Source organism: Sinocyclocheilus anshuiensis, unplaced genomic scaffold, assembly GCF_001515605.1.
Source record: "Sinocyclocheilus anshuiensis isolate Anshui unplaced genomic scaffold, SAMN03320099.WGS_v1.1 scaffold1217, whole genome shotgun sequence".
NCBI classification, from domain to species: Eukaryota; Metazoa; Chordata; class Actinopteri; order Cypriniformes; family Cyprinidae; genus Sinocyclocheilus; species Sinocyclocheilus anshuiensis.
In genome coordinates, this window is record NW_015552619.1 from 21,476 (window position 1) to 35,675 (window position 14,200).

Below are 14,200 nucleotides of genomic sequence, written 5' to 3' on the forward strand. Positions count from 1 at the left end.
ATTTGGAAATGTAATTTATTCTTGTGATGGCAAAGCTGATTCTTCAGCAGCCATAACTGCACTCTTCAGTGTCACATGATCCTTTAGAAATCATTCAATCAATATGCCATTTCGGTGCTCAAGAAACATTTTTATTAAAATATTAAAGGAAACAGTTGTGCCGTTTAATGTGTTTTTGTGGAATTTGCATTTATTTTTAAATATAATTATTTTGTATATGTCTATGTAAATGTCTTTACTGACACTTCTGATGAAGTTGATGTCTATGCTAAATAAAAGTATTAATTTTATTTAAATAATAACCTTACTGGCCCCAAATGTTTGAATGGTATTGTAATTTACAAAATCAAAATTGAAACACAAAACACTGCAAAAACTCATGTAAAATGGTCACTTCAGAATGTTTTAATTGTTACTCAGAAGAAGCACTAAGCCACCAGGACATCTTCGAAAACTCCAAAAAAGTTTGTAACAAAAACTACAATATTAATGTGTGCTTTTCACCTTCAATTCATAGTCTAACATCTCACAGTATCTCCTGCTGACCTCTTTTCAAAAGGATCTGAGAAGCAGCCAATGGCATTAGGCTTATGACAACCTATATTCAGAAAGTCAATTCTCTCATAGAAGTGTTCTTCAGATCCCCGGACAATCATCGGTGTTGCTCTTGGCTGGAATTCTGTTTGTCTCTCTCTGTGTGTCCTGATGTATGACCCTCTATACTATTGGTTTGCTGTGGTCTGACAAGGCACACACACGCTGAGGCTCCAGCAATGTGCTTTGGTAGATTTGGACCTAAGACCCACTGGCCCTCGTCTGGAACAAACACTTGAGTGCCCTGAGAAAAGTCCATGGCCTCCCAGGTGTACCCTCCCAATACGTAGATCTTTCCATCCAAGACCGCCACCCCTGCCTCACTGTTAGGGTACCTGAGAGGGGCTATCTTGGTCCACTGATCAGTCTGCGGGTCAAAGGCTTCCACCCCCAATATGTCAAAACGCTCCATGCTATCCTCATGGTCATCACTGCCCCCGATGACATAGATCCTGTCATCCAGAGATGCCATAGAGTGCCAGCCTCGAGCCAAGATCATGGCCTGTCGCTCTGTCCACATGTCCGCAGTTTTGGGGTCATAACTTAGCATGTCACGTCTGTAAGGGCCGATCTGGTAATCATGGCCCCCTGAGATGTAAACAATGCCCTTTTGAATAGTGCCTGCATGACCATATGTGAATCTATGAAAGAAGAAAATATTTTAGTTGTAATAAGTTTTAATAACAATATACAGTGGGTACGGAAAGTATTCAGACCCCCTTAAATTTTTCACTCTTTGTTATATTGCAGCCATTTGCTAAAATCATTTAAGTTAATTTTTTTTCCTCATTAATGTACACACAGCACCCTATATTGACAGAAAAACACAGAATTGTTGACATTTTTGCAGATTTATTAAAAAAGAAAAACTGAAATATCACATGGTCCTAAGTATTCAGACCCTTTGCTGTGACACTCATATATTTAACTCAGGTGCTGTCCATTTCTTCTGATCATCCTTGAGATGGTTCTACACCTTCATTTGAGTCCAGCTGGTCTGAATACTTTCCGTACCCACTGTATATATATATATAAATATAAAAGTTGTGCTGTTTAATACATTTGAAAATCGGGATACATTTTTATCAGGACTCTTTGATGAATAGAAAATTCAAAAGAACAGAATTTTTTGAAACATAAATGCCTTCACTGTCACTTTTGACCAATTTAACACACTCTTGCTGAATAAAACGACTAATTTTCTTAAAAAAAAACAAAACTTAATGACCCCACACGTATGAACAGTAGTGTACAAAGAGGATTCAAAATAAATATCCACATAAACTGGTGCAACCTTTCAAAAAAAAAATTCAAAAACAAATAACAAACCTGGGCAATCCTGCAACGTAGGTCCAGTAGTCCTCAGCAGGATGGTACACTTCTACAGAAGACAAAGCACCACTATCATTGCGTCCCCCAACAGCTATAAGACAGTCTCCCATGGTTCCCAGATAGAAATCCACACGCCGCTGGTTCATAGGGGCACCCTGAATATCAACAGATCACTTTCAAACACCAGCACAATTCTCTGCTTCACTCATGCTTAGGAATACTAACATAATTACAAATAAAAATTAAAACTTTTACAAAATTTAAAACTAAGACTTAATTATACAAATTTTATATTTAATCTATCCACATGATCTTGAGTTTGGATGCAGATAAAATGCTAATAAACTAAACCAAACTAAAATATTTAGTTGTACCAAAAATGATCAGATGCAACCATTTAGTCCGGAGCCCTGCTATTAAACTATATATTTTAGTATCATTAAGAGTATATATATATATATATATATATATATATACACGCATATATATATATATATGTACATGTGTGTTTGTTTCTATAGTTTTAATTAATTTTTATACTTAGGTTTCGGTGTTAGTTTATTACACCGAGTTAAACTAAATTAAAACGAGAAATGTTGCCTTTGTAAGTAGCTGAAGTTTTTAATGTTTTATTTTATTTCAGTTAACATTTATTTAATTTCATTTTTATTTAATTTTTTATGGTTTTTATTTAAGTTTTAGTTAAAATTTTAGTTAACTATTATAACTATGTCACTGACGCATCAAATTGTCAGGAGTGAAGTGAATTACCTTAATCCACAAGTTGCTTCGGGGGTCATATCGGTACAGCAAGTTGCTTGCAGAATCTCCACCGTTGTCCCGTGAGGAGCTCCCACCTGCGGTGAAGATAAATCCCCCCAAAACAGCAACACAGTGGTGACTCCTCTGAGCTGGCAGCAGAGTCTCGACGACCCACTTCCCTTCTTCTTCATCCAGCCAGCACACCTCAGCACTCAACTCCTCTCCACGTTCAGACACCTCCCCTCCCACCAACAGCAGACGCTCCACACCTCCTCGAAGGCCTGTGCGTGTTGTCTGCAGTACAGGTTGGGCGCTGACTCTCGTGTGGTAGCCCACAGCCTCCTCCACTAGCGCCTCACATCCTGTGTCTGGAGGCAGCAGGGAACGTATGGCTGGCAATACACACCCTATGAGGTCATCCGGTGGAATGAGAGCAAAACGAATGTTGGAGAGGAGCTGCTGGGCAAACGCAAGACGTTCGGGTCTTTGACTCAACCACTGCACGGCGACCTGCAGAAGAGCTTGCTCGTTCTCATGCTGCACCTGCTCATCTGCAAGGTAAGCACAAAGCTTGGGCATCCGCACATCTTGGAGGAACTCGGATGTGTTGGACAGCGTGGCAAAATGCTCCAGAATGAAGCAGTCTATGAAGGCGTCCAGCCGGTCCAGGCTGTAGAGGAAGGCAAGCTCCTGCAGGTACAAGTAACTGTCCTCACGTACCTCTTTTTCCAGATACTGGCAACAGAAATCCACAGCTCGCCACACCTGCAACAAGTGAGCGGTTTCCAGGACGTAGTCGATGTTTCCACCATCTAGAGGTAACTCGCCACTGTACAGGAAGTCTACTACTGCTTTAACTCCAACATACGAGGCTCCCACAAGCTCTACTTCTGCCTCATGCTCCTCTCGCATCCCCAAGGTGAACATCGCCTGGAAGTAGGGACTGGATACTGCAAGCAAAGCCCGATGTGCAGGGATCCGCTGGTCATCGGCCACCAGAACGACATCACACAGCCGGCCATGCTGTCTTTGCTCATTTAAACCTTGAAGAAGGTAGTTAGCCTGGTCTGCCCATCGATAAACCTGTTGTACATGAGAGTTAGTTAATGCATGATAGTTTCAAGACACTTGATTCAGACTTTTTAAAAGGTACTATAGATATTAAATGTGCAGTGTTTTTTTTTTTAATCATCCAGTTGCACCAATGGTTTTGAACTTTATACTGACACCTATCAGCCAGGGTGCATGAGGTTTGTTAGCTGGTCATGTGATGTCAACATGGTGGCGTGACCCACTCCATGCAGAATAAAATGTTAAGCAGACCGATATAACTGGATTCTTCATCTCATGTGAGCATACACAATTTTAATCTGTTAAAAGTTCTGTTAATTTATTATTTATTATGAAACTTTTTTTAATTAGTAAAACTGACTGTACCTTTAAATTAATGTAAAAATGTGTTTTTTGTTAATAATGCAGTTAATCAGTATGTAACAAATGTTAATATTATATAATGAATTAAAGTATTATTTATTATGAAACTTTTTTTAATTAGTAAAACTGACTGTACCTTTAAATTCATGTAAAAATGTGTTTTTTGTTAATAATGCAGTTAATCAGTATGTAACAAATGTTAATATTATATAATGAATTAAAATTATTATTGAAAAAATTATTATTATTGATAAATAATACAGGTTTATGCATCAATGCTATTTTAGTATTATTTATATAGTATTGTAGTATTTATTAATGGCCTTTATTTTAATATTTTACGTTTTAGTAATTTTTCATGTGCTTTAGTAATTCGTTTTTTTTTTGTGGGGGGGGTTTCAAGTTTCTGTTTAGCTATAATTAATTTTTATTTTAGCTTCAGTTTTTTTTTAAGTTTTTAAAACGTTTTTTTTTTTTTTTTTAGCTAATAATCAATTTGAGTTTTATTTTAGCTTTATTTCAATTATCGAAAATTGTTAACTATTTTACTTAACAACACTTATGCATACCTTTGAAGATTCACTTATTCTGTGAAGACGTGAAAGACGATATTGCTTCCCACTATCCATTGTGTCGTCTGCCATAAGACTATCTGCAAAATCATAATCATAATTAATTATCGGAAGTAATTAAAAGTAACCATATATAATAAACATTTATATTACGTTCAAAACAGGAACAGACAGAGCAGAAAGTCAGAAGCTGAGTACAAAAGGAAAGGGGCATTTACACAATCGTGACTACGTTTCATTGATATTCAATATAATTGGACATATTTTATCGATACAGCTGTGACATCAACCGCATAGTAAAATGCAGATATAATTTGATAATTTTTCCATTCTTTGTCCGTATTACTAATTAAATGCCCGTAAGTGACTATTAACAAGTTATTTTGACCGTGGCACAGTGAAGCTGAGTTCTCACTTCCGTGTTGCGCTTCATTTCAAAATAAAGGTCACTTTTGTGCTCAAGTTCGCTCAAAAAAAAATCAGACTGTAGCATAAGCATGATGATGATGACAATAATAATAAAAGGAAGGTACTATCTTTGTAATTATGTTGGCTTGACAAAGCCAGTATACAGATCTACTATTAAAGCTTGTTCCGATTCTTTTTCTGAGACCAAATTTCATCAAAGCTTTAAAGCAGGGGTGCCCAAACTCGGTCCTGGAGGGCCGGTGTCCTGCAGAGTTTAGCTCCAGCTTGCCTCAACACACCTGCCTAGAAGTTTCTAGTATGCCTAATAAGAGCTTGATTAGCTGCTTCAGGTGTTTGATTAGGGTTGGAGCTAAACTCTGCAGGACACCGGCCCTCCAGGACCGAGTTTGGGCACCCCTGCTTAAAGCAATGACCACCAAACTTGACACAAACCTTGCAGCTGTTCTGATTAGCTATTTATATCTTTTCTGACTGGCCATTCAAACTTCAACTGTCAAAAACTCAAATGTAAACAAACAGAAGCCATTTTAACCCATTTAAGCTTAAGTTAAATCTATCTATCTAGTATATTTTAACTTTTTATGCTAATATGTGATAATATTGTTCTCAAATTCATTTATGCTATACTGAAGATTTTAATAATGAGAATTTGAGGGGAAGGTATGTGCTTCTTTATTCAAAATAAAATGATTTATTTCATTTTAGGGTGGAATTTTATATTTCTTTGTGTGATTCGCATATGGTAGGCCTGGTTCTCGTCTGTAATCCAAATATTACAGAAAAGAGCGACACATTGTTCTCAACCCAGGTCCACAAGATGTCAGAGTAACTCAGACCAACTGTTAGATGACCGAACAGAACTGGGTGGATTTAATGTAGCTCAATACTCAAGTTGGCCATTAGGAGGAGGTGAAACCGGCGCGAGCTCCCCGATTCACTGGCACAGCAACCTGACAAACAAATATCACTAACGCCCATTAAGAGGCAATAGGAGATGAATCGAGTCGTTAAATTAGTTGCCTCTCCATCCCACTGAGAGAAGAGACCTCCCTGCTACACCAGCAGACCTCTGTCGCACTTTGGGATTTATCCGCATTTTCTCTCATTCCCCCGGCTTTGTTCTGAATTTAGATACGTTATCTCCCTTTGTATCGTCGAAATGGCAACGCGAATTGACAAAGAGGCTTGCAGAGAAGCATACAATCTGGTGCGAGACGACAGCTCAGATATATGCTGGTGAGTGAAGCCTTGATTTACTTCACATCCAGAGATACGCTGTTTGGCTCGTGCTGGCGGAGCTCGCTACATTGTTTCAACAATTAGAATCTTTCAAATGTAAAACATTAAACGCCGTTTTAATTGACTCGTTGACAGTGTGTGGTGCAACATGTAGGGATGGGTCTTGTAACACAGGGGAAGTGTGTCAAAATCAAGTTTGCCGCCTACCTAGGCAGCATTTTGGCCAAAAATGGCTATGTAGCCTGCTCGCTAGATTTGGAGACACCTCCGGTATTATGGCAACATTTAAAATGTCAATTTTGCTATTTAAAGGGCATCTTTTAAGTATGATGGATCTACCATTGTACCAGCTGGTCACGGGTCCGAGTACGAAGAATTCAAGAGTCAGTGTACAGGTGAGTCCATTCACAACGATTTACCTTCTTTTTGACTTGAAGGTATTTTTGTAAAGAAGTTAAATAAATCAAGTGTTAAATGGAACATTCACCCACAAATGAAAGGTATATCATTTATTCACCACAAACTTATGACTTAAATGAGACTGAAAGACTCACAAAAGTAAATAGTGAATGAGGCATTACAGGCTCTAACCTAACTTGGAGTACATATACATTGTGAGTAAATGATGACAGAACTTTCATTTTTTGGGGGGTGCTCTGTCCCTTTAAGTTCTACACCACATCACTAGGAAGTAGGATAATTCATTTTCCAAGGTAGACAATACCAAATATGGTTTCATAGATGACATGAGGGCGAGCAACTGGTGGGAAATTTGATGAGAGGATTTTAGTAAATATAAACACATTTGTATTTGTGATCAACCAGAAGTCATTGAATTCAACTTAATATCTATTTTAATATACAGTATATGTGGTTTTGGGGATCAGTTGAGCTACAGTGAATATAATATGCTTTACTATATGCTGGCTCCACTGAGAGAATGAAATGATGTCATTTTTCGCCTCTCATTCTGTCCATCCTAATTGAACAGAGATTTGGGCGTGGTGCTCAGTTCAGTCTCCATGAGTAGATTGTGCAGCCACTAGCAGATGTAAACTTGTACAAGTGTTGCAATGCCTTGGCTTCCGGCACTGTGCTCTGACAGATGATCAAGGATGCCTTCCTGTATGGAGCAGTATGTTACAATAAGCACTTTTATTGATGGAGAATACTTTAGTCATGAAGTTTACTTATGAAATATTTATTTATGATTTAAATCCAAACAGAAACGATGGAATTTGGGCCATAGCCACCCATAAACTGATTCATCCAGCAATAAATATATTTATTTATTATTTTGGTAGGTTTTTGAGTAGTTGGAGAATATTGTCTATGGGCATAGCAATCTCCCTAAAAATGAAAATACAGTAGCAAAATTGCTGTTTTACTAGAGATGTCATGAAGTGTCAGTCAGTAGCTTAAATTATTTTAATTTTATTATGTGGTTTTATGTGCTAGAAAATCTCTGACTGAAGACTATGATTTTATATTGCTTTCATTTGTGATCTGCTCAATCAACTTTTTACTTTTGTGCATAAAATTCAAAATGGGTTTCTCGGTCAGGGACTCAGAATTATAGAGCGGGTCACATTTTTTTCCAGATACATTTTTGCAAACTCTAAAGCTTGTGTTTTAGATGATGTTTAACAGATGTATTATTTGAAATATTTCTTTGTGCTGCATCACCGTAGCCTGGCATCCTGGAAGTACAGTACACATGTAGTCAGCACAAAAATGCTGACTTTGTGGAAGTGACTTCTTCAGAAATGTGCCGCACGCACACAAGAGGAAGCAGAATTGTGTGGAAGCATTGCCACATCGCGAAAATGTCAATGTGTCACCGTGTTTTCATGCAATCGTAAAATAAGTCAGCACAACTCTCTAATTTTTCCAAGTCCAAGCTTTCCCACTGTTCACTTGACATGTTGACACATGACAAGCACCGCTCACTTCCTAAATGTGGTTTGTTTGAGGTTTCAGTTCTGCTGAAATACAGCAGAGGTCTCTATAATGTGACTTCCATTCATCATCCACTTTGCTCTTGAAACCTTAACAGCCAATGTGCCAAATACAACTGACAGTATTACCCATGGTTCCCTGACTTAGCTTCTTAAACCTTAAGCCCAGTTAATCAACAACAGAAAACCAGATATTATCAGTCTCAAGTAGAGCCAAGGGAATTCACCTGAGCAGTTGTTTTCCAGGAAAGTCCTACTAAGATCACATTTAACCACTGTAAATTATACACAGTACAAGACGGAACAAGAGTGTGATGCCCTTTGGTTTCTAGCAGGCATTTTTTAACTGCCCTATGTATAATAAAATGTTACTAAGTAAAAAACACACACACATTTTTTATTGTATAAGCATATGTGTGTCAGTGTGTGTATATATATTTGTATTTAATGTATATGTGTAAGTTTATTGCTATAATTATTAGGGATATAAGAAGTTTTAAAGCTATCTTCACAGATCAGTAAAGATCAAAGTGCAAAGGTGTGCACCACTAACATGAAAATGAATGGTTTAACAAGAGCTTTCTTCCACATAATACTCCCTGTGATACTGTCAGTGTCTAAACAGAGGCACGCCGTATTTAAGTGCAATTGATGTTATCTTTGAATCTAGTCCCAGTGCCACTGCAATGCAGTTGTAGCACATTTGGAAGTGGCCAGCTGTAAAGCTGAGAGAGACAGGGAGTGTTACAGATCAAATATTACACCGTAAATCACGCTTATCATTAGAGTCCGTTTACTAGATCACCTCTTGTCCTCGCCCACTTTCTCTATTTCTTGTTTTTCATGTCGCATGATGTCATAGAGCTTACATTTCTCAGCCTTGTCCGCAGCTCGCACGTGATGCTCTCAGATTGCATTTCATATCATGACGTCTTTCTCTGGAAAGGAAAACAATGCAATAGTGTAGATTCAAAACACTCGCTACAATGGAGACTGTGTTCAGTCGAATCCAAGCCCTTCCTTGTTATTAAACACACAAAGTTCAGCTAAACCGGAGTGACAATAATGAAGCACATTAATGTGATTTTCATATTAAGTCAACATGAAATCAAACCCGATTTTATCTATTTTAAATCACGTTCCTGGTTTTATTGTTCACAATCCATTGATACATGTAATTCCAAAATAAAAATACCATATCAAAATAAAATAGTTTGCACCGCCCTTTCAGCTGACATCATGAATCCCGCTTACTATTTTAACTCCTCCCCTCCAGGCATCATTGCTCCACCCCTCACTTTTCACTCAATTTTCTCGTTAATTATCCTGTTTCACTAGAAAAGGTCAGATTACGAAAGTGAAATAAGTTGTTGACTTAAAAAAAAAATTACAAACCAAAGGCATAGTTTTTTTTAAGACCGATCGACAAACTCATTGGCAAAGTGCATGTCAGTGTTTGTGACTGTAGGCCAGTGATAGGCTTATGTTCAATGATATGGAAGTAAAGCAAACCATATTGACTCCCTCTCCCCTTGTTATTTTGTAAATGTATGTTATTATTGTTATTTATTTAAAATGTGTTCATTTTTAAATGATCTCTTATGTTACTGTTTTTTTTATTTGTTGAGATTTTATTCATTGAGGAAGTAATCTTGTGGAATTTAAATTTGTGGCAAATAGGTATACTGTACACTTGTTATTCAATGTAGAAAAAAATAAATAAAAATAATGACTTCTAAAGCCACCTTTCAAAATGTATCTTCAATGGATTTTCTTGTCTGCCAGAGTAAAGTCTGATTTATCGTCAGTTTAGTTGGGGGCTTTTCTCAGCAAATGTTTTGCATAATTAATGATCTTAATCACACATACACATTTTTAATCAATTCACAGTGCTAAAAGAAACAAGCAACTATCCAGAAAATGGCACAACTTGTTAAGGATTTCTTTCTCTTTGACTCAGATGACAACCGCCTCTTCGGTTTTGTAAGGATCTTGACGGGCGACGCCATGAGCAAGCGTGCCAAGTTCACCCTCATCACCTGGATTGGCGAAAACATCAGCGGACTGCAAAGAGCCAAGATTAGCACTGACAAGACATTGGTAAAAGACATCGTGCAGGTGGGTTTTGCGTTCTCTAATTCCATCGCTATACCATATGCAAACTCTCCGACTTACAAACTTCGACACACCCAGATAAGCAGATTTCAAGTTCTTTTTCTCTGTAAACAAATTGGTGCATTCATGCAAATGTGCCTTTCCCTCCATATCAATCATAGTGTGTTTTCCCTAATTTTTCCATGCAGAACTTTGCCAAGGAGTTTATGATCAGTGATCCCAGAGAACTGGAGGAAGAATATCTCCGCAACGAGCTGAAAAAGGCCGGCGGGGCCAACTACGATGCCCAGGCTGAATAGAACTTGGGGGCGGGTGTCCATAGGGTTGGAGGAGAAGAAAGAGGAAATGTCATCTCATACACACGCACACACAAACATACACACACGCATACAAACAAACATAAATATACATACCTCACCTCTCTTGCCAGTCTGGCCATGGTTGATTTATCTATCTACTGTACTGTGCATCATCTCAAAGTCATCTCTATTAGTGCTATGAGGTTCTCTTTTTCTTCAGGGGCATTTTTGTTTCTGATGATGCTCCTTTGGCTCGGAGTTGTCATCACTGTGATGCGCTTCCATAATCAATGGAGAGCATATGAGTCCAGCATTGTTTTCCAAGGGGTTTATTATGAGTCTTCATCTCCCCGCTGAATACAGACCACTGTGTTTACTGTCTCAATCTCCCATGGAGAGGAAGACATCATGGAATGTGTGCTTTTGTGTTTGTGTGTGTTTGTAGACACTGCACTGTGACTGGCTAACTTGCATGCAGGGGGTGGAGTCTTAAAATTATCTCGTAGCTCTGATTTCTGGTTTCGCTCTCTCCACCCAACCTAGGAGCAGCCATTTCTCTAGTGTAGCCTTCATTTTGGTTTAAATTAAAATACCCAAGAATATAATTTTTCTTTTTCTTTTTTAAAGAAAGTAGGTTCTATTTGCTTTAAAAATACAATCTGTGGTTCTTTAAAATAAAAATGCCTCCGGAGCCAAGACAAAAAATAAGATGGTCACAAAAGCAATCATGTCGGAATAAAATTGTTGTTTTTTCAAGACATTTTGTCCTTGTGTATTATATTTTGTTTTTTATACTGTTTTTTTTATACTGTTGATATGGAAGCCCGGAAGCCACGGGGGGGGGGAATTGAAATTTTTTCACAATTCAGAGTTTATATATTTATATCTCAATTCTGACTTTGTTTCTCACAATTTTTTATTTGATATTTTTTTAGTCGCAATTACCTTTTTTAATTTTTTTATTATGTACAAAAAAAAAAGAATTGCAAGATGTAAATGAGATTTCTAAGAAAAAATGTTATAATTGGAAGACATAAACTCCGAATTCTGACATTTTTCATGCAGTTCTGAGTTTGCAACTCGCAATTCTGACTTTTCTCTGAATTTTGAGTTTATATCTTGCAACTGACTTTTTTTCCCTCTGAATTATGAGTTCATATCTCACAATTCTCACTTTTTTCCTCTGAATTCTGAGTATATTTCGCATATCTGATTTTTTTTCCTGACACAGGATTAAAAAAGGTAATTGCAGCTTTTTTTATTTAATATTTTTTTTCTCATAACTTTTCTCATAATGAGTTTATATCACAATTCTGACTTTTTTCTCAGAATTTAGATCCACAATTTCAAGTTAACATGTCACAAATCCAACTTGTGAGGAATAAAAGTCAAAACTGTGAGATATAAACTTAGAATTAGGGAAAAAAGTCTGAATAATGAGATCAAATGTCACAATTACCACCTGTGGTGGAATCAAGCTTCCATATTTTGATGCTGTTTTGCTGTCAATGAGTTGACTTCTGCATCGCTGAGGTAGTGCAAGCTGCTTGGTACGACACTCTTCTGCACGAATGCTAACAATCCCAGAGGGCTTATGGGGGAGTCCCAGGGGTTGTCATGGCCACCGCTGTGGTCAGGCTGCCTCACGCCAAACTGCTCTGCTCCAAAGCCTGTCAATAATGGCCCCCAAAAACCTTGCCCACCAAGGTTGTAACCTCTTTTCTCCTCCCCCCATCTCTCTTCCTTCTCTCCCTGCCTTACGTTTAGTCCAACAGATTTGTGTCCAACTGCATAATTGCTTAATCCATAATCTATAAGCTTCTTCCAGGCTGCTTTTATGACGCTGAGTTTTGGTAGCACAGAGAGACGTGGGGCAGGAATGTAGACGCTGAAACTGGGGCCTGTGGAAGATCTGCGTGTGTGTGTTGTCTTAATAGTTGGTAAAATTGGGTCAGTGGAGCTTAGCCTTACTAGAATTAAACTTTGGCATGTAACTTGTTCTGCACAGTTCATGCTACAGACGATAAGAGATGACAAAATGATAAAATTGGCATTTTTTAATATATTGATATTAAAACGTCAGTATTTTATATTTAATTTTACATGCTCATTTTCCCTATTTTTACATTTCAATTGCAATGCCGTTCAAAAGTTTTTTTTTCTTTATACTTTTATTATGCAAAGACACATTAAATTGATCAAAAGTGGCAGTAAAGACATTTATAATGTTACAAAAGTGTTAAAATTCATAGACATACATTTTAAAATGTTACAAAAATAAATGCTTTTCTTTTGAACTTTCTTTTAATAATAAAAAAAAAGCGTGAATATCACAGGTTCCACAAAAATATTAAGCAGCACAATTGTTTTCAACATTGATAATAAATATAAATAACAAGAAATAATAAAATAAGTAATCACAAGAATAAAGTATATATTAAAATACAAAACAGTTATTTAAAATTAAACTAATCACAATATTACTGTTTTTACTGTATTTTTGATCAAATAAATGCAGCTTTGGTGAGCATAAGAGACATCTTTCAAAAACATAAAAACATTTATATTTAACTCAATATTAATATTGTTAATATGAACACTTAGTTAATAATTAAAAGCATAAATGAATAACACTGTTAAATGTAATCTTCATCAAATTTAACAATTAATATCCATTTTCATACCATACATTATAATTTTGTGGTGCCTAAATTTCTTTTCACATTTAAAATGCTTATTTTAGTTTTTAGTGTTTTATATTGAATGCATTTAGACAAAATAGTATACATTTTAATATCTATTTATCAGTTATTGGCTAGAATTATAATATATCAGTGCATCCATACTTGCTTTTTTGAGTTTGGCCAGTAATTAACCAACTATCAAACACTTTAGCAACATGCTAAAAAGCATTTTAATCATGCTAGCAGCAGCATTGCGCCTATTAGCTGTGTGTTTGTAACAGCAGGGATAGCTTGAGTGTCAGGTTTTGCTGAGTGACTTTGGGGACTACTTTAATGAGAGAAATTACATGTGAATGTTAATTAGTCTCTCCTCACGCAGAGGGAAGGCCTTTGTATTGATCCTGTCATCAAGAATGTCTTAAGCCACGCAAACACACAGTCAGACAGATAGGCTAGTATGGGGCTTTGAGAGGCGTACATGTTCTGACAACTGGCTTGCTTGCTTTCCTACAATTCGCTGTCACACAGAATGTGTGTTTGAGAGCAAGAATGCTGTGCGTGTGTGTGTGGACATGTTTCTGAAGATTCTTTGGCGTCTTGTTCACAAGGAAGCCACTGCCAGCTATTCTGCTCGGATCCTTCCTGCATTCCAGAGGCTTCCCAGTTCAAGCGTATTTCATACCCCACACACATTACTGAAGTCATGTGGTGACTGTTTTGGGATAAATATTACAAAAGAGAAATGTACACTAGCGTTTAAATGTTAAGGGTTAATAAAAGAC

At 37.1% G+C, this 14,200-nt stretch overlaps 2 protein-coding genes across 6 annotated transcripts; one reads left to right on the forward strand and one right to left on the reverse strand.

The window, feature by feature from the left end:
* Positions 1-342: 342 nt before the first annotated feature.
* Positions 343-5,116, reverse strand: LOC107666227 (kelch-like protein 36). Of its 5 annotated transcripts, none has more exons than XM_016457444.1 (5): positions 4,848-5,116; positions 4,692-4,774; positions 2,698-3,771; positions 1,924-2,081; positions 343-1,235 (listed from the first exon to the last, which is right to left on the reverse strand). In XM_016457444.1, the coding sequence occupies exons 1-5, from the start codon at positions 4,906-4,908 to the stop codon at positions 653-655; spliced, it is 1,959 nt and encodes a 652-aa protein (XP_016312930.1). In that variant the 5' UTR covers positions 4,909-5,116; the 3' UTR covers positions 343-652. The 5 variants fall into 5 exon arrangements, with proteins under 5 accessions (XP_016312930.1, XP_016312931.1, XP_016312932.1 ...); XM_016457445.1 differs by having other exon boundaries at positions 344-1,235; positions 4,692-4,775; positions 5,015-5,116; XM_016457446.1 differs by having other exon boundaries at positions 344-1,235; positions 4,913-5,116.
* An 887-nt stretch (positions 5,117-6,003) lies between these two features.
* LOC107666224 (coactosin-like protein) lies at positions 6,004-11,490 on the forward strand. The gene is made up of 4 exons (XM_016457439.1): positions 6,004-6,359; positions 6,675-6,757; positions 10,281-10,438; positions 10,624-11,490. The coding sequence occupies exons 1-4, from the start codon at positions 6,283-6,285 to the stop codon at positions 10,732-10,734; spliced, it is 429 nt and encodes a 142-aa protein (XP_016312925.1). The 5' UTR covers positions 6,004-6,282; the 3' UTR covers positions 10,735-11,490.
* Positions 11,491-14,200: the final 2,710 nt, after the last annotated feature.